A 23509-nucleotide genomic window follows, 5' to 3' on the forward strand; every position below is an offset into this window, starting at 1 on the left:
CTGTTTTATATATTACATTGTTAATAATGTTATTTGTGAAGTAAAACACTTGTAGATGTCTATTATTATTAGTAGTAGTAGTATTAAACCATTTAGTAAATTGCTGAAAATGTGATCTGCCTACATATGCAGGTACGACTTACAATTTTTCACATTTCACCCATTGAAATGATAGCTTCAATCTCCGGCTTCTGTTTCTAGTTTTCTCGTTTTTAAAACCTGTCATCATTTGATCTAGGTACATTTAAAGTGGATAATCCTTGGCTACTCTTTTATTTTAAATTTTTTTTTACATTGTTTTTTTCTTTTTTCTTTCACTTTCTTTCTCTCTCATTTTACCTTGCCACCACACCTTCTTTTCTCCTCCTATATTGTCCAATGTTCTCACCTCCATCCCCTCTTTACCATTGTGTTGAAAATACCATTGTAGTGACTGAATATTTTTTCTACTCACTTATGCTTATTATTATACTTGCCATTCAGTGAATTTTGCCTTGGGTGAATATTTTTGAGTGTATGTATATTTTATACTATTATATGTACACCTTATTTGCTTTGGAAAAGGTATACTAACCTAAAGATCCTTCCTTTGGCTGACAACGGACACATCAGCTACATGTGCTGGCCTCTCACCATCATCTGATGTGTATAGCATCATGTGGTCCTCTTGCATGCGAGAATACTGCAGAACTTGTGTGATTATGTATGTTATTTGAGGATGGTACCAGAGTGGGCATAATCACCTGTGAGCTCCATATTGTTTTACATTTTTTTTTTTTTACCAGAGTGCTGTTTGCGTTAAAACGGTAATGTCTGAGAACATCAACAAAAAACTGAGCTTTGTATCTACACGCGTGTTACAAATTGGCTAGATAACTATATAGATACATTTCATTCTTATGCCTTTGATCTTGTATCGTCTTATAATTGTGGCTACTTTGAAACAACTCATGAGGAATATTTATTAACTATAAGAGGACATAGGAATATCTGAAACGTTCTTTACAGCTTTTTATTTATTTTTTTATTTTAAAGAAATATAATTTCCTTGCTTTACGTTTTTCCTTCTAGACAACCCCCAGTCAGCGAGAGCCACTGGAAGGGACTGCTCAATGACATCTTGGATATGCAGCAAAATGTCTATAAGTGCCTGACCGCGGACACTTGCTATGAGGTAAGAATGACTCATGGTGTGATGCAAGCTTTTGTACAATCAGCCTTACTTCCTAATGCACAAATACCACATTTACTGATGGTTATAGGTAGGTAGGTACTCTTAAGATTGATGTTTGCTGCTAGCTGTTCTTTCATTCTAAAGAACTTGAGCAGCGTTTTACTTCACTAGCAGGTAGAAGCTATACAAGAACAGCCAAAAGCATTAATGGAGGGATTTTTTTTTTATAAATTCTTTATTTTATTGTGCTTGCGGAAAAACAAATAGGCATGCAATGCCACAACAGCAGTTGCTCGCCAGTCAATTCAACATTTATAAACATGTGTTAGGCATACAATGGTGCACATTTTATATTATAAGAAACGATGGGTTCAAGAGAAGTCTCTGTGTCCGCTATAAAGTAATATAGGGTCGGAATTGAGACATATTGACACTGCTGACTTGAGGATTGGAAGCCATGTGAGTATAAGCTTAAGTGGGACATTTCCTGTAGTATAGATTATACAGAGACTTTAAACAGGCTAGCAGTATGGATCGTGCTAGGTACATGCGTTAATTATTCAAGTGAGAAAAACACAGTGCTAGTGCTGGCTCGTAGATGGAGGAATTGTGTTCTTGGTTGAGGGATTTTTGGTAACATCAGTAAAAGTCCTTAACATTCAAAGAAGAATCTAGAGTAAAATATCCCACTTGTTTTGCTAATTGACCGACCACTACAAATTTAGTTAGACTGGCAGAAGCAAGTTCTTCCTCAAGTTCCCCCTCTAGATTATGAATGCCTTTATTTGTGAGTCCTACAACCACCAAATCTAGGTGAGTACTACAACCAACAAGTGCAAGTGTTGTTGCCATGAAAGCATATTTGAGGCAGGGGTGCAGGTTTAGGGAGTTTATTATTTGTACGCAATAGACTGAGTTAGATATTGTAATATTAGGAAATCATACAGTTTATGGAAGTTTACACTTTTCTGTCCATCTTAAACAAACATGTATTCGTGACCCTATAGTTTTAAAACCACTATTTGGGTGGCTTTCCTTCCCCCTTAGCCTTCGAAGCTGGCCCCGCCCCGAATCCACCTCCTTGGTGACATAATTTCCGATTTTTAGCTAATAGGGAAAGTATTGGATTGGCTAAGATCAGCAAGGAGGCGGGATGGGGCGAGGCCAAATGCTGTGTCAATGCATCAATGTATTGCTATGAGGAAAATTGTCACTGAAAAAACAGTATTTACATGAAAATGCTTGAAGGGAATACTTATACTCACCAGAACAACTACATTAAGCTACAACAAACTGTTGATGCAGCAAGGTAAAAATTTCCTTCATTATCACATTATAATAAATCCACTGGACTTGAGCAAATAAAGAAGAGATTCCAACATAAGTATTATACAAAAGCACTGAACTGTATACGAAATTTCAATACACAATATTTTTATTGCCAACTGAACTTAGAAAAAAATATTTCGTACAACTGCTGCAAAAATGTCACAGGATAAAATAGAATGAGCCTTAGGTAAAGCCTGATAGTAAAAACAGAGCATGAATGTGTCTATTAAAAAAAATATTCAAGTTGTTGCAATGGCCCAGTCAAAGACCTCAACTTGATTGAAATGCTGTGGTGGGACCTTAAGAGGCCTGTACAAAAAAAAATGCCAGGAAACCTCAATGAACTGAAGCAGTATTATAAAGAAGAGTGGTCCAACATTTCTCCACTGTGATGTGAGAGACTGATAAGGTCATTAAAAAAATTATTACTTAAAATTATTGCTGCTAAAGGTGGTTCTACAAGCTATTGAATTATAAGGTGTACTCAGAGGCGTAACTAGAAACCACGGGGCCCAGGTGCCCTGCTCCCCCCCCACATATGTCTACCCCCCTCCCGCAATTCCCCCATACGTCTATCCTTCCACTCCCATACGTTCCCCCCGCAACTCTATCCCCCCTCCCATACGTTCCCCCGCCACCTTCCTAAAACTGTCCTCCCCCTCCCATATGTTCCCCCTTCACACATGCAGACAAACAGATACACATGCAGACACGCACATACACACACACACATACAGGCGCACATACATATATACACACACACACGCATATATATACATACATATAGACACATACATACAAACACACACACATATACAGACACATACATACAGACACACAGACAGACATACACACATTCATACAGACACACATACAAACACATATACAAAATATTTTTGTCACCCTCCTGTTTCCAACCTTTTAGATGCAGGAGGGTGACTTCCTAGGGTTCAATGCTGGCTCAGCCTGATGGGAGTCAGAGTTCTCACTCTGACTCCCTCCTCTCCTTCCTCCCATGTGGCTCCCGGTGTAAGCTGGGAGGAGTGACCAGGGCAGTCACTTCCTCCCAGCTGTGAGGTCATCAAAGGGGGCCCAGTCGCACTGTTAAAGCGATAACCGGGCCCCTGGAAATTAATTGTCCTGATATTATGTCCTGATATGTAAAAGCATACGAAGAGGGTGTAAATTATTTTTCCCATTACTGTTCCTCTATTCAATTGTGGAGGTTAAGTTCTCCAGGCAGCCCTTATTTTTGTTTTAGTATTTGAGGAGAGGTTGAGTACATAATATAACATCTCTATCTCCCTCATGTGTTCTATTGCTAAGTGAAACCTTTTCAATACTGAGGCTGGCTGAAAGACACTTACCTATATTATCTGGTTGGTTGTGGTTTTGCGGCCAAGACCCCTCGACTCTGTGCACATGACTGATTTCCCAAGCTAGTCCTGGACTCATGCCTACTTCACATTTGCAAAGACTGCCTGAATGCAAGTCCAGGCATGACTAAGAATGAACCCAGAACATACTTGAAAACGAGAGAAATCTCAATGTATCCTTCCTGGTAAAATATTTAAATAAATAAAACGAATGGCTTCCTGCATTAGCTTGGACATAGCAGATGGGTAGGACTGCAAGTGTTCTGGAGCCTAAAATGGTGTGACCCAGCAGGGGTTGGATTTTTTTTTTATTTTTTATCACTGAACATAGTTTTACAGCTAATATAGAAGGCATCTTCTTCATTACCTGAGCCAAAGCAGAGAGGCTGAGCTATTGATACAGGTTAAGTCAAAAATGTTTTGATACAACTGGGGTTTAGGGGTATGGGGCTATGAGTAATAGTGTGTGTCTGTGTCTGTGTCTGTGTGTGTGTCTGTGTTTATTCAGAGTAACGTTTTTTTATACAAAATAAACTAATGTCAAAATGAATGTCCTCTATTATTTTTATTTTAAAGTTATATTTTTGCAATTGCTTCTACCTACGAAGCGTTTTGCTGCTAAGCAGTCTTTTCTCTTCCAGCCTCACATGGTAAACGTGTTTAAAGACATTATGTAGAGCAGATTGCAGATGTCAAGAAAATGAATAAGTTTAAGATTCAAATTCTTTCAGACAAATGGAGCCAATGTCATATCTAAGCAGAATCATCGGGCGATAGAACTGTTAACATTAATGGGTGAGCGGTCAACACTAATGAGGTGGATTACTTGACAAGTTCACAGCCTGAAATGCGAACGGCTTAAATTTTTCCCCTCTGTTGTACAAATGCCTTTGAGATTTTCTGTCTCTTCTTTATTTTACTGTTTTAAATGATCTCTTTGTTATATTTGAGTTTTGCCAGATTTTGGCTATTGGTGGTGACTTAAACTTCCTGTTGTTTATGTCTTTGTTGATGGAATGTTAATACAAATGTCACAAACTTTGCTATTAACTAAACATCACTATAAAGGGCACAAATTAAAGCAGTACCTGTACAGTAGGCATGTGCATGGGAAACATTTTCGGTTCGGTTCGGCATTCCGAAACTCGAAATTTGCGCAATTCGGCACTTCAAGACTTCGGAACTTCGGCACATCGGCACTTCAACACTTCGGAAATTTGGCAACTTCGGAACTTCAGCACTTCAGCACTTTGGAACTTCGACACTTCGGAAATTCAGCAACTTCAGAACTTCGCCATTTCGGGACTTTGGCACCTCTGGACTTCTCTTGTAGCCGCTTGGTAGATAACTCCCTAATTCCCACGGTATTTCAGGCAAATTTACTAATACTAAGTAAAAATTACTTAGTATTAGTAAATTTTGCCCCTATTCGCTATACCGCGAGTAGGGGCATGTCTAGTAAACAGTGCCTGTGACTGCTCACTGTTTAAAAAAGAAAAAAAGGACCCCCCCACCCCCACCCCTGAGCGGCGGGTGGGGGCCCTAACATAAAATTATGGGGGCGGGGGACCTATTGTCCTCCCCCCTGGCCCCCACCCCTGAGCGGCGGGTGGGGGCCCTAAATGAGAATAGGGGGGGGGACTTAATGTCCTTCCCCCTGGCCCCCACTCTTGAACGGTGGGTGGGGGCCCTACAGTAAAATAAGGGAGGGACCTAATGTCCTCTCCCTGGCCCCCACCCCTGAGCGGTGGGTGGGGGCCCTAAATACTAATAAGGGGGGGGGACCTTATGTCCTCCCCCCGCGGTCCCCACCCCTGAGCGGTGGGTGGGGGCCTTAAATTGTAATGGGGGGGGGCTAGTGTCCTCCCCCTGGCCCCCACCCCTCAGCGGTGGGTGGGGGCCCTAAATACTAATAAAGGGGGGACCTAATGTCCTCCCCCTGGTCCCCACCCCTGAGCAGTGGGTGGGGGCCCTAAATATTAATAAGGGGGTGGCCCCCTGGCCCCCACCCTTGTCTCCTGGGGGCTCGGGAGGGGGGGACCTTATTTTTTATTTTTTACATTGAGCAGCCACAGGCTGCTCACTGTTTAATAGACATGCCCCTACTCGTGGTATAGCGAGTACGGACATAATTTACTAATACTAAGTAATCTTTACTTAGTATTAGTAAATTTGGCTGAAATACCAATTTAGGTCTTTCAGCCTTTTAGTAGATAGCTCCCTAATACCGTGGGAATTAGGGAGTTATCTACTTATTCATTCCTGTCATTACATTGACTGGCTAAGTAACTTACATTTTATATGAATGTATGTTACTTGATTGTTGTAAGTGTTGCAAATGCTTACAGCTGAATCCTGGCTTTGTTTGTATACTTTTTATTTAAAATTATTTACAATGTAACATTCTTCTTCTTTCACTGGGTAAGTATATTAGTACTTAAGCAATACTGTGCTTCGGCACTTTGACAACTTCGGAAATTCGGTAATTTCGGAACTTCGGGACCTCGGCAATTTGGCACTTTGGCAATTCGGACATTCGGAAGTGCCCGCATGTCCGAATTGTCCAAAATTCGGCCGAATACATATTCGGACCGAAACAAATTGCACATGTCTATTGTACAGGGTTATTCACTGGAATGGGTAGGAAGCCTTCAGCACTTCAAATGTTCTTTTGCCATCATTATAGCTGTAAGTGCATTATGGAAGCAGTAGTCCAAAACAGCAGTAGTGCGGAAGAGAGGCTAACATTTAAAGGATCAAACATGTATTCCTGACCATATAGTGAAAACCCACTGTGGCTTACATAGCCTTCCTAAACACTTCCTAAACACTTCCTGGAAAGTGAAATTTAATATTTAAACTTCCATTTTTGCACAGTCTGTTTTAATTTAGAATATCCGATCTTCTGCACTGTTAAGAGCTTGCTAGAACTTGCAGGAACCTCCTGTGTGATTAAAGATCAATTAACAGAGCAAAATATTAAAATGTCTAAAGAAAGTTAACATCTGAAAAAAGTAAATCTTTTTGTTTTTCATTCATGCTGTATTAGTCACAGCCAGGGGAGGTCTGGCTATGGTTGCACAAAAAGAAAAAAAAATATTTAACATAATTAAGCTAAAGTTTTTTTGATGCATATAGTATCCCTTTCATCCTAGGAATTATACGCTATAAAAACAACTTTTTTTTGTCTTGGTGTAAGATTGTTTTTTTAGACTATATATTCTGATGATTGATGCCACAAAAACGCGATGATAAACCCTGTGATGCTCATAATCTTCATTAACCTTTTCTAATTTGTCTTTTAAAACACAATAGATAATTTTTCAATAATCAGTCTGCTCTTGTAGCTTATCCATGATTCATGTATCAAAGGTTCAAATTTATATATTAAATGATAGAAGCTTGCAATTTTTAAATTCTGCAATCTGTATGCGGACCAATTTTAGCTCCAATTATAAAGGTCCAAGACCTCAAGTCTTGCTGCATACTTCAACTGCATATCTAATATCTAAATTATTCTTCATTCAAGTTCCTCAACTATTTTAAAACTTTTTAGCAAGACCAATGTTTTTTGTTGACTATGTTAACTTTTGAAGGGTATTTTTTAACCCACATTTTCTGTTTACAACCGTACGTATCTATATGTCACCTTTAGAATTAGATCTCCAGCAGCATCCAATGGGAGTTAAGTAAGGCAGAAATTCCATCTCCTATTGGCTGTACGTTATACTAACCTTTCTCACTCGATCAACATAGATGTTTAAAATCAGCTCAATATAATGTTCAACATGGGACAAAATGGAGAGTCTATAGCAATTCTATTCATCACCAACAATTTGTAATATGTGAAAATGAGTTTCTCTGATTTGCTAAGAATATCAACTTCATATAAATTTATGTATTACCAGCAATTTTTCCTCTGGCATACCATTGGTTTTGTAATGTGCCCAACACATTTTCCAGCAATCTTTCTTCCCGAGAAACGGCACTCTATTTATACTGAACATTGTATTGATATATGTTTGCAACTAAATTATTATAAATTAGAGTTCAGTATATTTAGGTCTTATATTATGGTTCATGGAAAGTTTTTACCTTCTGCTGTGGTTTCCACATTGGCTTATTTTCTGGCTATACTAATTTTCTGGAGGGTGACAGTGAAATAGAGTTGGCTTCTTTTTTTTTTTTGCTCAACAGAAATTTGAATATATGGATTTATTTACAGTAATTATTTAAAGGAACACAAAGCTACACAAGAGTGTCCCTCTGCCCCCTCAATTAAAAACAAAGTCCCTCTGCACTGGCTCCGTCTTAACCTTATCCGTCGTCAGCGCCGATAGGGCACCGATACGCATTCCCTGCGAGCGCAGCATGTGCATCAGGCCTTTAATCAATACTTTCCTATGGGGGGTTTGAAGACGGTGGACATCCTCATGCACGGTGTGAGGACATCCAGCGTCGCTTAAGGTAATTAAATGCAAGAAGCTCAAACTTAAAGTGAGGGGTCAAACTATCAGAAGAAGTGGCTGTCCAGCCCTTGACCACTCTGTGCACAAACTCGTAATATGGATTTAGATCCACAGGGCTAGTCAACCTTTGGCACACCAGATGTTGTGAACTATCAACTTTTTTTTGTAAATATATTTTTATTATTATTATCATTTTATGTTCACAGTGAGACTCACAGGTCTCTCCAAGCTTATCGTGACTGAAACATATTTGGCATTTACAGTGAGACTCGCAGGTCTCTTCGAGAACATTGTAAGTGAGGCACAACGTGTGCCAGAATATGTACGTCAAAACAAGTAGGCATTCGGGCACGCAGGCCCACATCAGTGATGGACTCGCAGGTCCCTGTTCAGTAATACCGTGGTCAGGTTTCCATTGTTATTTTTGCGTGTCCCCCCGGTTTGACTGCACTCTGCCGCCCATCTAGTTCCCGTCAGGGCGTCTAGGTCTAGCGTGTGTGCACGGCCCTGGTTTGTTGAGTGTGAACTATCAACTTTAACGCGCTTACAGACATAATGCTGGCAAAGCATCAAGGGAGATGTAGTTGAGAACATCTGGAGAGACGAAAATTGCCTACCCCTTATTCTAGAATATCACAACAATAGGTATTGCCTCATTCTGCTTCCTGGGTCTTACTTCACTTCTCTTTCCATTGGTCGTGGGAAGTAATTTCTTCTGCCCTAATGGTAAATATAATTGTACTGCGGTGGGATAAATATATACGCATCAGTGCGCAATGTTGAAAGAAAATTGAAGAGCTGTTGATAACTCGTGATGGAGCTTCCCTGCTTTTTAATACGTTTTATGTTAGCATCCTTGCTACTTAATCAATGTATATATTATTCAGAGTTTTGTTATTACCACAGGTGAGAAGGTGTAGTGTTATCGGTTTAATTAATTTACCGGTGGGAGTAGGTATGAAGCTTGTGTCAGTCACACAAACTTGCAGTAATTCACTTTAAAATCTGTAAATTAAAGCACGGAGAACGTGTCTGAAAATAACTTTGTTGATACTTTAGCGCTGAGTGTATGCTATCAACCTCCTGACACCATAAACAAGGGTGCTTGTTTATTCCCATTCATTTCCCTGCTACTCTTCCTATCTGTTTAGATTTCACACTATGTCTTCTTATGTGAGATTGGCAAGTCAAAATGTCAGGCGATTTGGCAGCGTGCCTTGTGAAAGCGATGCATACAAACAACAGATGTGCTATCGAGAAGGTCTGTCAAATATATTGTTTTTTTGTTTTGTTTTTTTTAATCATTGGATTGTTTCCATAATGTTTTCTCATAGCTTCGGGGGGTGTGGTGGTACAGGGTTTGTGCGAACAACGGTACACACACCAAGCTCTGTGATCAGGTGTAACAGCCCCATCACTTACTAAAACTACATCAATCCCTGACGTTCAGTGCCTAAGAATAACCTTCCAGAGCGATTTGCAAAATGCTGATATTATGCTGGAATTGAATTTCTGTTGATGCATGCTGTTTATTTGCATGTACACTTTAATCAACTAAACGCACAAAGCCTGAACAAGCCTACGAGTGGCATAATTTACTTAGAAAGCTTGACATCTGTTAAAAGTTTCAAATTATTTGAAGCTTTTTATTACAGTTTACAGATTTAGTTGGAGATGACTTGCCAATCTCATCTTCTCTTGGGAGAAGCTTTGAAAGCAAATTAGAATAGCTTTGTAGGAATCTCTGTGAAAAAGGCGTAGGGGACTTACAACAGAGAATTGAAATGTGTCAATTTTCTACAGTAATAAAATGCCAGTAATTTTATATAGGAAAAGAAAAAAAAATATACTATTTTTCTAACCAAAAAAAAAAAAAAATATATATATAATTTACTTGTTGCAAAGAAGGACCAAGGAAGCGTTTTTCAATTAAATAAAAAGAAAATCTATTTTTGCGTGATTGAATCTTAACTAATAAAAAAATATATTATCATATTTTTCTAAAAACTAGACATTTTTCCTCTCCAGGTACAAATGCAGACTTGACTGAATCCTGGTTATTTGCTTATCTCCCATCCATAAGATGTCGATTTGGGACGAATTGGGCAGGCTTATGAGAGTGCCACTGGCTATGCCCATAATGCTGGGCCAATCCTACGGTCACTGACACCTTGGTGCAGACATTTTTTTGTTGGCCCCCAGTTTGACATGGTCATGTTAGTAACCCTTCCCCTTTGCGAATGTTAAGTTCAGACATGCACATTTTTATGGCAACTACTCAACCTCTCCATCTATAAGCCCCATGGCTTTTTGTAATCAGACACACACTCTCAATGGCAGACTAACTGATTTTGACACACCTTGATAGGCGCACACACAAACAAAAACACAGTTTTACAATTAAGAAGGCTTCTTAAAATCACCGATCTTAGCAAATAAATATGGGTATTCAGTTCCACCATATGGCCATATTGTGTTAAGCCCACCACTACGTCATAGTACCCCAGGCCCACACTAATTTTAACAATGGAAATTTACATGCTAAATTTAAATACTTACATGCAGTTTAAACTGATTCAAGAGACTTCTTAATTTAAGCTTTCCCGTGGTCACCTTCAAAGGGACACCCATAGTGGGTGGATGGGGTGCTCAGCCTAATAGGAATCTGATCTGGATTTCAAATCTACACAGATAAAAATGGGAATTGGGGCACACCTAAAACATGCATTTCTAAGCATAAACATATACAGTTAAAGGAACAGTGTACACCACTATGGGTGCCCCTTTGGAGGTGACTAGAGGAAACCTTAAATTGAGGAGTCTCTTGAAGCAGTTTAAACTGCAAGTAAGTATTGCACGTTAGCATGTAAATCTCCCATGTTAAAATTAGTTTAGGACCCACCGATATTGGTGTACTGTGACATAGTGTTGGCCTTAACAAACTATGGCCATATGGTGGAACCGAATCACCATATTTATTTGCTAAGACAGGTGATTTTAAGTAGCTTTGTTAAATGTAAAACTGTGTTTTTGTTTGTGTGTGTGTGCTGTTCCTTTAACTGTATTTTGCATATGGTTTGGGCTTTACGGCAGCACCACTGCTTAGAAATGCAACTTCTGGGTGTGCCTCCAATTCCCATTTTTTTCAGTGATCGTGTTTTTGTCTGTGTGTCTGTCAGTAAGTGTGTTTCAAATCTGTGCATTTGTGACTGTCATTGAGAGTGTGTGTGTCAGTGTGTCGGTCAGACACAAGCTCTCACTGATTTGAAACACACATTGATAGTCACACACTCTCACCTTTGGGAAAGCTGGCATTGTCCTCTCCTTGGGGTCCAGTGCCTCCTGTGCTCTTCCAGCTCCTTACTGCTCCATCACACTGTTCTGTGATGTGGGGCCAGAATTAAGTCATATTCTGGATCCCGGGCATCTCCAGAGAGGAGCTCCCGGGCATCTCCAGAGAGGGCTCACAAGGGAGCAAGAAGAGCATCAGCGCTCCCTCGCCACTGCCAAACTCTTTCTGTAGAGGGTTCTTTACAGTAGGTAAATATTACAGTAAATATTATTTTTTAAATGCTGGTATGATTTTATATTTTAAAAAAACGCAATATACAAGGATGTCATTGATATATATGTCAACAGGTTATTGATCTTGGGAGAAATTTAAGTTCCATTATGGAGTCAAAGATTTTTGTTTCCTGTTTTTGTAGCATAATTCGCCATCACTTCAAGTTGTTGTTTTTTTGTTTTTATTTTTGTCTTCTTTTGCATCAGCAGCATAAAAACAGCATACAATGATGTGTTTAAAATGCTGAACTTGATGGACTGGAGACTTTTGTTTCTAACCTAGATTACTATGTAACTATTTAAATGACACATCATTCATGCATTCCTTGTTTAAGAGATGCTTTTGTTATCTCTATCAATTCCATTCATATTTCTGCTTCAAAATGGCCAAAGAAAAAGAATACTTAGCAAGCAACAATGTGACATTCTTTTTACTTACATTTTATAAAAGATGCCCAAGGCAGATTTTTTATACAGAAATGAAAATTAAATAAACATTACATCACAGCAAATATTTCCATCCCAATGCTAATCATGCTGTATCATCATATGTTGCCATTACAATAATAAAAGAAATCCATCCTGTGCTTGCCACCTTTATTTGTCGAATATTTGAAAATTATGGATTAAACAAAGTAATATAGTTTATTTTACGTATGGTGAGTCATGCATCCTAAAACGAATTTACTCCAGCTTTTAATTCCAATTATTGCACTCCTGCATCCAGAACTAGAACCTGTAATATATTAAAGGGAAACTCCAGTGCCAGGAAAACAATCAGTTTTACTGGCACTGGAGGCTCCCTCTCCCTCCCACCCACCAATCCCCAGTTACTGAAGGGGTGAGAACCCTTCCAGTCACTTACCTGAGGCAGCGGCGATGTCCCTCGTTGCTACCTCCTCCTCCGCGCCGCTCCTCCCTGTGATTTCGTCGGCCGGTGGGCGAGACTGATCCCGCCCACCGGCCGAGGAGACCTAATGCGCAAGCGCATTAGCGCTTCCCATAGGAAAGCACTGAAAACGAATTTCAATGCTTTCCTATGGGGATTTGAGCAACGCTGGAGGTCCTCACACAGCGTGAGGACGTCCAGCGACGCTCTAGCACAGGTTTTCTGTGCTATAGAGCAGGAAGTTCCCTCTAGTGGCTGTCTAGTAGACAGCCACTAGAGGTGGAGTTAACCCTGCAAGGTAATTATTGCAGTTTATAAAAAACTGCAATAATTACGCTTGCAGGGTTAGGAGTAAGTGGGAGTTATCTGGAAATCTATTCATAAACAGGGCTACACATAGGACACAAGGTCACACATTTAGGCTTGGAGATTTCATCTAAGGCAAATAAAAGGTTTTTTTACAGCAAGAGCAATAAGGATATGGAATTATCTGCCTGAAGAGGTGGTTTTATCAGAGTCCATACAGATGTTTAAACTGCAATTGGACAAATACTTCCAAAAACCTAACATTTAGGGATATAATTTCTAATTAGTGGGGTAATAGCTGCATGATCCAAGGAGACATCTGACTGCTATTTTGGGGTCAAGAAGGGATTTCTTCCTAGTTTGTTGCAAAATTGGAAGCGCTTCAGACTAGGTTTTTTGCCTTCTTTTGGATCAACAGCAAAAACATATGTGAGGAAGGCTGAACTTGGACGCAAGCTCTTTTCAGCTATGTAACTATGCAACTCTTAAACTGACCCTTTTCACAATATATTATTCCGTCTTTTGTAACACAACGCACTAAGTGTATAGTTTTTTTTGGTTGAGGCTGTGATTTTAATATGTGAAACATTTTAATGTTCAACAACAACAACAAATGTATTTTACTTACAAAATATTATCAGTATATTGAATGAAGAAAAGTTCCTCTGAACTAGAAATGTTTCCATTACAACTTGTTCATAAGTCCGTGATGTGTGGTTCTTTGCTAAAGCGGGTGTGACACTTATAACAGAAAAAAAAAACAAGAAACAATAGACTGGAAATCGAAATAGTTGGTCAATAGCCTGGTCTTGTGATCGCAATGAAAATAGCTTTTATTTAGCATTTTGACAGACGTTGTGCATTGTGTACTGCATGTTGTTTTTCACTAAGGAATGAAGATCCATTGGTGGAGAGAACTATAAATCCAATGATGCTTCAAGCTAGCTGTACTTGTACAATATTAAATATTCAGGTTATTCGATAAGGTGAGAATTTAACCCCTTAAGGACACATGACATGTCTGACATGTCATGATTCCCTTTTATTCCAGAAGTTTGGTCCTTAAGGGGTTAAAGTGAATTTCAAATGTAAGGTCAAAATAGCTGATTTGGAAAAATTCTTGGAAAAGCTGTGCTTTCTGTTTGGCTAATCTGGCCTTGAATGTGAAATTCGCTTTGAATTCACTCCTTAGTAAGTAACAATGTTTAGGCGGATATGCCTTTAATTGGCATCGCTGCTTTTTCTGAGTTCCTTTCTTTTTAAATGTTAGTCCTACCTCATTGCCCAGCAGTAGAAAGCATTGTTCTCTGGGATAAATGCGTTTTCAATTAGATGTCTTTACGTTTATTAGAACATTTTCCTATCTGCGGAAAGAAGGGGCGAATTTGAGTAGAGTGAGGGTTGCGTGGGTTGTATTGTATTGGAGTGAACTGCTCGCTTTGCTCTGAACACCATGGGAAGCCTATATTTTTAGGAGTTATTTATTTAATTGTATTTATTTTTATAGACTTAATGCGAACACCGAGCAAGTGCTGCCAGTAGAACATGTAAATAGTTTAGAAACAAATATATCTACAATGGACAGTCTGTTATTAACCATTCAAGGGCCTACATTTCTGTTTCTTGGGTGAGGTGTTCATGAATGTGTGTGTATTTGTATAAATGTGTGTTGTAATTATCAGTTTAATCCAACATATTGGTCAGATTCTGATTTTTGTTTTTGCTTGTAGTGAGTGATTGATTGATTTTGTTATAAGGCAAGATAATATATATATATATTTTTTTTATATTCTAGATATTTGCAGAAAGTTTATTATGCTCAAGCCGCTTGGAGAATATCCGCCTGGCTGGTCACATGATGCATTGCAGTGCTGACTCTATCGATCTTCCTGTGAGCGTTTCGTCGAAAGGGAAAGCCCAATACCGAGTCAGCTATGAGAAAAGTGTGGAACTGGTACTGGCGGCAAGCAGAGAGTACTTCAATTCATCGGCTACTCTGACTGACAACTGTATGGATTTGGCAAGGTAAATCACCAAAAATGACACCTAAAAAAATGGAGTCTGCCTGGAAAATAGGAAGTTTGCAGCTTTTTTGCTGAGCTGCTGTATCAGTGTTAATGTGCACAGGATACCAAATGTCATAGGAAGAAAGTCCAGGTTATGTATAAAAAGTGTTTTTATTTTATATTTTTTTATTATTTTCTCAAAATTAGTGCAAATTTGTAAACGTAGCGGTTGCATCAATGGAATTCCAATGGTTATTGATACCTTTTCTACTTGAGACCACTTTGCAGAGCATGACACGTTTGTATTTTTGTATACAGCAAAAAGTGAGATGAAATTCAGTTTTTGTGAAACTTTATAAAGCTGGAGCAATCAGCAGGAACATTCTATGAGTTTCTGTGGCGATTATTCCACTTAGAAAACTTTGTTGCGCAGTGAAGGGACAACTATTCACCTATTCATTAATTTTCACTTTTAGTTTTTTTTTTAGGTATTAATTAATTTAACTTTTTTTATCTGGCTGACCAGCCATGTTTCACCCAACTAACTGTTATCCGACCAACTGCTGCTCAGCCTGACTTGCCTGCTGCTGCAGTTTCACACAGAGTACACAGAGAAAGTGTAGCTGATGAGTTGCAGTTGTTCAGATAATAGAAGAGTCAGTATCTGTTAAGCCAGATAAAAAAGTAAAATTTTATCAAAGCAATCAATAGGCATCACTAAATGATGACGTTTCATTGAATGTAATAAACTTTTTTTTTTTTAAATCAGAATTAAATATTTGATGACAGTTCCCCTTTAAGAGTTACAAATGATATCCACAGTTTGTAAACAAACATGATCAAGGTATTGGTAGGAAGGAGAATTCCAGTGATATGAGGATGTGACATTTGTGAATTCCATGATACTGTCCCAGGCATATGGGATTCCCCCTTCCATCATAAGTGCTAAATGGCCTTATGGACATAGTAGTTGGTTGAATTGCATAATTTTTACGCTAATGTGTAGCGTGTAGTAAAGTAGAGCAAACTAGTAACTGTTAAGACAACATGTTAACCTTTTACTTCCATAAAAAGTACATTTAATTATGTATCTTCTATCCCTCCTTGTGCGTCTATCCTAGTCCCTGTTCATGTCTTATAACATCCCTTTACTACCTTGTGGGCCTCTTAAAGCGGCACTGTCATGCCGTACTTACCTTTCTTAATCGATTCCTCTTCTCTCCCTCTGTCAGGATCTGTTCTTCATTTCTTCCTGTCTGCTCTAGTTTTCTTTAAAATATAAGACAAAGTAGGGACTACCATTGCAGTGTTACGTCACGCTCCGCAACGCGCTTATTATATTTGCACAGTGTGCAGTTAAAATCAGGATTTGAGGGGGCGGAGCTTGCAAGCCTGATGAACGAACGCCATCTCTAACAGCTCCCAAACAGTCTACAACATCAAACCGAATATCGTGAAAAATAAGACCCATCCGACTTCCTTACCCCTCCAGCTGGTCTCCCTGAGCCACAACGCATCAATAGATGCCTTTCTTTCTCACGCCGAAAAACTCCAAACCGTGGTGTAAATCTGCGGCCTACTGCACACCTCTGAGCCAGGAACTGGAAGCACTCCTCCGTGGCAACACCACACAGCCTCCGCTGGGAACGGACCCTACAGTCTCCCTGACGCCGCTTGATTGCCGGACCGATATGGGACGCCGCTCCCAAAAGCCGACTGCCGATGGCAGAGACATAGGGGCTATGCTAAGACATCCTGCACAGCCCAAGCTGACTCCAGCAGTGGACCGTAACAATGAGAACCGGACACAAGAAGAGCAGGAGGCCACACCACTCACCCAGGCAAGTCTGCTACACACACTTGAAACTTCGGACGGGTCAGCTCCCACAACCAAATAGGACTTGAAAATCCTGCTTAATGACATCCATAAACTGTGGGCTGTTGATCTCACGCTGCTGAGAACTGATATACAGGCCATCACTGACCAGTGCATACATTTCTTGTATCTTTCAAATCTTAGAATGACGTCTAACGAAAAACATCGCATTTGCAGATGCCAGATCTGACGTCTCAGCCCTTAAAGAGACAGTGCAACAACTCTAAACAAACCAAGTCACCATGGCTCACCAAATCTCGACCCTGGAACTTAGACAGCGCAGGAACCACATTAAAATACGTGACATCCCTGCTGACGTGACCACAGAAGAACTCCCGCATTATACCCGCAGATTACTTGCATCCATATTACCCCACACATCTGCCAAAAAAGTGGTTATTGACGGAGTTTATTGCATCATAGGCGCACTTAAAACATCAACTGGGGTAGCACAAGATGTCATCCTTGCAAGACAAAAAACAAATCTTGATGGCACTGAGGAATAGGGCACTTCTAACTTTCGAAGGCTCATCAAGACCTCACAAAAAGCCTTGTTTGGTGGAAATCACTGGGGTCAGTCACCTCTCAACTTAGATTTGCAGCCATAACCTACTGCTGGGGAACTCCAGGAGCTCTTGTGGTAACCCACAATGGAACTAATCATACACTCACGTCGATCGAAGGGGCACCAGTCTTCCTAAAAGCACTGGAACTGGCTGAAAGTAATAAAGACCCACAGTCGACCACCCCTATAGACACTTGGGACCCAGCACGCGTCACCCCCTTAGTCCCGAGAGCCGGAGGCGCACAGGCGGCTGACACCTGGCAATACTCGGGGACTGGGCCAATACACAAGGCCATGGCACCTGAGAAGAAGTCCTTGGGGCAAACACATTGAGAAGCCGTCATATTTGTTTTAAGTCTCATTTGTATATTCGGTTGTTTTTTCTTTGATGTCTCTTACACATGTTCTGGTTAACCATCCAGCATAAGAGCTGGCTACTGCAGAGACACGATACTCGATGCATACTACTCCATCTCACCCCCCCTTTTCCCCTCCCACTGCCCCCTTGGTTAGGGGTATCATATAACGATAAGGAGGCATATCTTTCCTTAAGCTTTGCCATATTGTGCCAAGCGAATCTCACCTACACAATACACTTTCTAAGCCTCTAGGCACTCGATATCCCATACACCGTGAGAACTCACGCATCTCTCCACAAACATACATACACCATGCCACAACAGGAATTGAAAAACCAGATCTCTATATTGAAATAATAGGCAGCTTATATAATATATTTCATATATATATGAAATACAGAATAACAGTTGTCTTGTTTATTGTTAAATACAGATTTTGTAAAAACCAAGGTACAAAAATATTTTCTCTGCAAATGCGATATTTTTCGTTAGATGCCATTCCAAGATTTAATAGATACAAGAAATGTATGCACGAATACTTTCATCCTTCTATTGCAGAGCTGATACTTTTTAATTGTATGTAGATAAAATCCCAAATAAGTATTATGCATCTCAAGACAACTTATCGCCACTATAAATGACTCTTAAGATTTGTTAAGAAGGCATCCAGACAATCTCTAATTGAATAAGTTAGGTGGATGCTTCTGTAATGTTTGGCAAACCTCCCTTTTTATTTGTACAACAGTACGGACGCATTCAGATGTAGTAATGGAATTTTTATTGGAACTCCGCTGAATACAGCACTAATGCAAATTCACAGTGTTCAGTTTAAACAAGCGAGATAAGTTTTATTGTATTGACTAAGTTTTAACAAACCTAGCGTACTTGTTTATTTGCTTGAAAAGTTCTCTGCAGACTTTTAATTGGATCGCAATAACTCCCTTTGCTTTGTGAATTTCCAAGTTAATATAAATGAGAAACGGGGTAGCAGCTGGAGCCCCTCATTTCTGGTGTCTTATTTTTACCGTGTGGATGATAGAAGTTACATTTTTTAAAAAAAGTACAAAAATAAACATTATAGCATTAGGAATACTAACCTGTATTTATAACACTATAATGACTTTCTTTTTATTCGATTTAGCCCTCCTCTTCCTAAATCTAAATTTAAAAAAATTGAAAAACAAAATTTTACTCACCCTTTTCTCCAGTGCCAAGATCAAGTCCCTGCTGTCACTTGTTCAGCCTTCCACAACATCACACTGATGCTTGTGAATGTTCAATCCAAAAGTGCATGCACTGCAGCGATGCACTTCTATTAGAGGTTAGCTGTGAGAATCACGTTTCACAGCGGAAAAACCCTTAGTGCTCTCAGGTAGACAGCCATTAGTGGCATACTTATCCCTGGATTTAAGAATTGCTGCATCTATTAAATGGCAGTACTTTACATTTCAGGGTTAAACTTAAAAGACCACTGCACCTAGATACCTTCATTGAGTGCTTTAAGCCATTGAGTAATTTACAGACCGGTTTCACTTTATCGATTTTCAGCTGTACCTGTGGTTAAAATGTATCTTACCTGGTCAAACAAAAAAGGTGTGCGGCTATCATAGAACCCATCATGCACTGCAAGATTTGTATAGTTACCTTCATGGACTGCAAGGTTAGTAAGTCACCGTCATGGACTGCAAGGTTAGTACAGTCACCGTCACGGACTGCAAGGTTAGTACAGTCACCATCACGGACTGCAAGCTTAGTACAGTCACCATCACGGACTGCAAGCTTAGTACAATCACCATCACGGACTGCAAGCTTAGTACAATCACCATCATGGACTGCATGCTTAGTACAGTCACTGTCACAGACTGCATGCTTAGTACAGTCACTGTCACAGACTGCAAGCTTAGTACTGTCACAGACTGCAAGCTCAGTACAGTCACTCTCATAGACTGCAAGCTTAGTACAGTCACCGTCATGGACTGCAAGCTTAATACAGTCACTCTCATGGACTGCAAGCTTAGTACAATCACCGTCATGGACTGCAAGCTTAGTACAGTCACCGTCATGGACTGCAAGCTTAGTACAGTCACCGTCATGGACTGCAAGCTTAATACAGTTTTCATCATGGCCTACAAGCTTAGTACAGTCACTGTCACAGACTGCAAGCTGAGTACAGTCACCGTCATGGACTGCAAGCTTAGTGCAGTCACTCTCATAGACTGCAAGCTTAGTATAGTCACTGTCATGGACTGCATGCTTAGTACAGTCTTCATCATGGACTGCAAGCTTAGTATAGTCACTGTCATGGACTGCAAGCTTAGTACAGTCACCGTCATGGACTGCAAGCTTAGAACAGTCACTGTCATGGACTGCAAGCTTAGTACAGTCTTCATCATGGACTGCAAGCTTAGTACAGTCTGCAATTTACACTGCAAAGTTAACAGTGCTAGGATAATGTAGGGTTAGCACAGCAACCATAATTAATTCATGCACTCCCCCTAACAATAACAGTACCCATAACTATAACACTAATAATGTAACTTTCAAGTATGTATAGACCTATGATACATGTAATAGTAAAAAAAATTGAAAACAAAAAATGTCGTATTGGGCTTCTGGAGACGTATATAAATAAACTCGACTCTTAGTGTCATGGTTTTTGATGTTCTCTGCACAACCCCTCAATAACATGATGTTCGCATAACACCTGTTCACATACATCTCTTTTGGTCTGTCTGTCTGTCTATCAGTTGTATGTGCGTGTCACTGTTAAAAATTGTTATATATGTAGGTGTCCGCTACCCGAGAAATACGCATTTGCACAAAGTAAAAACCTTACAGTACTATGTGTGTTATGAGGATGGCTGATTATCATGGAACTTACATTCCACTGCTGGACTGGGAGGAATTGTTAGTGTTTGTTTGTAGTTCTCGGTTGAAGACAGACGTGATATGGATTTGATATTCACTAGCTGTAGCATCCGTCAGATCCAGGATACATTTCAGGAAATCATCAGATTCTTGAAGACACAACACAAATGTTAGAATATCCTCCTTTAATGTTACATTGGTGACATCTTCACCAGCCTGTATTCGTTTCAATCTGCCTTGCGTGTTGTGGAGTTTTATTTTTGAGGTTACATTATCATCGTCCTGAAAATAGCCTTTTGAGACCTTTTCTGTTTGACATAATTGTTTTTGACGTGGTGTTGATAGCAATTGATTTTTGTGGTTGTCCTCCATTGTCAAGGAGAAAGGAAACTCTCCTGTCTCTGTGCGGAATTGTTTATTGTGCTTTACACCAGTCAAATGTGAAATGCATTTATGCATAAAATATTTAGGCCATTGTTGTCCAGGAAAGTAGCACAGTGTTAATGCTTTAACTTTTTATCGGTTATTTACATTTTGCTGTGACCTTGGTCCAATCTGTTACCTCCTCGGAGTTCTGAACTATTTAATGTTTTCTGGTGTTTGACACAGTGAGGATTTTGAGTGGCGTTTGCGCTTAAAGGAACACTATAGTCACCTAAATTACTTTAGCTAAATAAAGTGTATAGATCATTCCCCTGCAATTTCACTGCTCAATTCACTGTCATTTAGGAGTTAAATCACTTTGTTTCTGTTTATGCAGCCCTAGCCACACCTTCCCTGGCTATGATTGACAGAGCCTGCATGAAAAAAAACTGGTCCCCCCCTTATTAGTATTTAGGGCCCCCACCCGCCGCTCAGGGGTGGGGGCCAGGGGGGAAGACAATAGGTCCCCCCCATCATTTTACTTTAGGGCCGGGACAAAGTGCAAAGGGAGGGAAGAGATTATCTAAAAAAAAAGTTCCCCATCTTGAACCTACCCACTGCTCATGGAGGAGACTGCTATCCTGAATAGAGCCCCTTCACTAAACTATTAAACTGTGGTGAAGTAAAAAAATAAATACAAATAAATAACAAAAATATTGTGTCCTATAGTGAGGGAGTGAAGTTAAAATACATGACACGCATTTCGGTGCTCTGAATGGCACCTTCGTCAGAGGCATATGCAGAAGATAGTGTAAAACAAGAGGGGGCAGAGCCTCTTCTCTCTCTTCAACTAAACTACCCTTAAAGGGAAACTATAGTGTCAGGAATACAAAGCTGTAATCCTGGCACTATAGCTCCCTGTGCCTCCCCACTCCCTCAGGTGAAAACCCATTATTTACACACCTGATCCCTGCGCCGATGTCCCGCGGTGCTGGGTTGCGGCTCCACCTCATCTGACGTTACTGACGAGGGGGCTTTAATGCACATGCGCAGTAAAGTGTTGCGCGTGCATTAGGCCCTCCCCATAGGAAAAAATTAAATCAATGCTTTCCTAAGGGGAAATAACTCACGGTCGAAGTCCGTTAACAGCCAGGAAGCACCTCGAGCGGCAATGCTCAGTGAAGTGACCGTGGACCAATCTATCCTGCAGATTTTGACCTCTGCTGGCTGTAATAGATGGGAAGGGCATAAGTACATCTACATTAAGATGTTCGTCAATAATCGGGCAGTATTTTCGCAAGATAGCCTGTACAGTTTGCCAACCAGCATCAAAGGTGCCGATACTACATATCAGATGTTTCCTTATTCAAGGAGCTTGTAGTTTGTAAGTCTCGTGTGTAGGGTTTTTTTGAGGCACCAATTAGGGTATCCCTTTTCTCTAATATTATATTGAATGCCTGTAGGAGTCTCAATATGATTTGGTTATATGTACTGGATTGAGTATGTCGCAATAAGTGTAATGTAATGTGCATAGGGGGTAGTCCTAAATGAAAATAAAGTGTTGCATGTTAGTTTCATTGGGAAGCTTTTCTCCTGTCTGGTTTATTCAGGGATATCAGTAACAGAGGTTTCAGACCTGTTGGCTGACTGCACTGGTTCCTGATCCCCTGAAGTTAAGTAAGAGCTGGGCCTGAGTGCCACATGCACATTTGTAAAGGTAGTAGTTGGAGATGGTGGAAGAGGCAAAATCAGAGAGGATTTTGCCTGGAAGGAGAGAGCTGCAGCTTGGTCCAGTGGAATAGCTCCTCAGAGACCACAGACAAGCTTCGGTGACTGGGTCTGGAGTGCTCCAGAGTCCCCCGATAGCATTAAGAAAGCTGGCCTGGCGAAGGTACTCGGTCGAAGTACGGGAGCTCTGTCACACTCTAGTTCTCTAGTTATTGAAATGGTCAATTTGTTTTGTCAGCTTTGTGGTGGCTTTTGCAACTTCAAGCTGGAGTGTTAGAATAATAAATAAGCAAGATTTCATAATATTAAATGATTCCAAAGTGAACTATGATTCTGGGAGTTGTGGTTGACAGAGTTAAGACACACTGCCACACCAAAAGACCTTATATCCTTATATGAAAAAGGCTGTTTCTGCACATACCCTGTAGGGGAACTCTTATGAGCAGATAGCCAGAAAAAACAAAAAAACTCTTTAATGGTCCCTCTTGGGGAGAGAAAAAATGAATAAACGTACAAACATACAAACTAGGTTAAAATTGGGACCTAGTGGGGAATGGTAATGACTAAACCAGGAAACAATGTTCCACGAGCAAGTAGCAAGGGTTGTATCAATATATTGAAATTTTGCCAGGGATTG

The 23509-nt window shown here is 40.1% G+C and overlaps 1 protein-coding gene across 1 annotated transcript in view; it reads left to right on the forward strand.

The window, feature by feature from the left end:
• NBAS (NBAS subunit of NRZ tethering complex) overlaps positions 1–23509 on the forward strand; it is a 676063-nt gene that overhangs the window by 180857 nt on the left and 471697 nt on the right. The window contains exons 29-30 of the mRNA XM_063442147.1: positions 1072–1174; positions 14903–15132. Coding sequence (XP_063298217.1) covers positions 1072–1174; positions 14903–15132 — 333 coding nt within the window. The remainder of the gene's footprint in view (positions 1–1071; positions 1175–14902; positions 15133–23509) is intronic.

The sequence above is a fragment of the Pelobates fuscus genome, chromosome 2 (assembly GCF_036172605.1).
Source record: "Pelobates fuscus isolate aPelFus1 chromosome 2, aPelFus1.pri, whole genome shotgun sequence".
In the NCBI taxonomy this organism is placed as follows: Eukaryota; Metazoa; Chordata; class Amphibia; order Anura; family Pelobatidae; genus Pelobates; species Pelobates fuscus.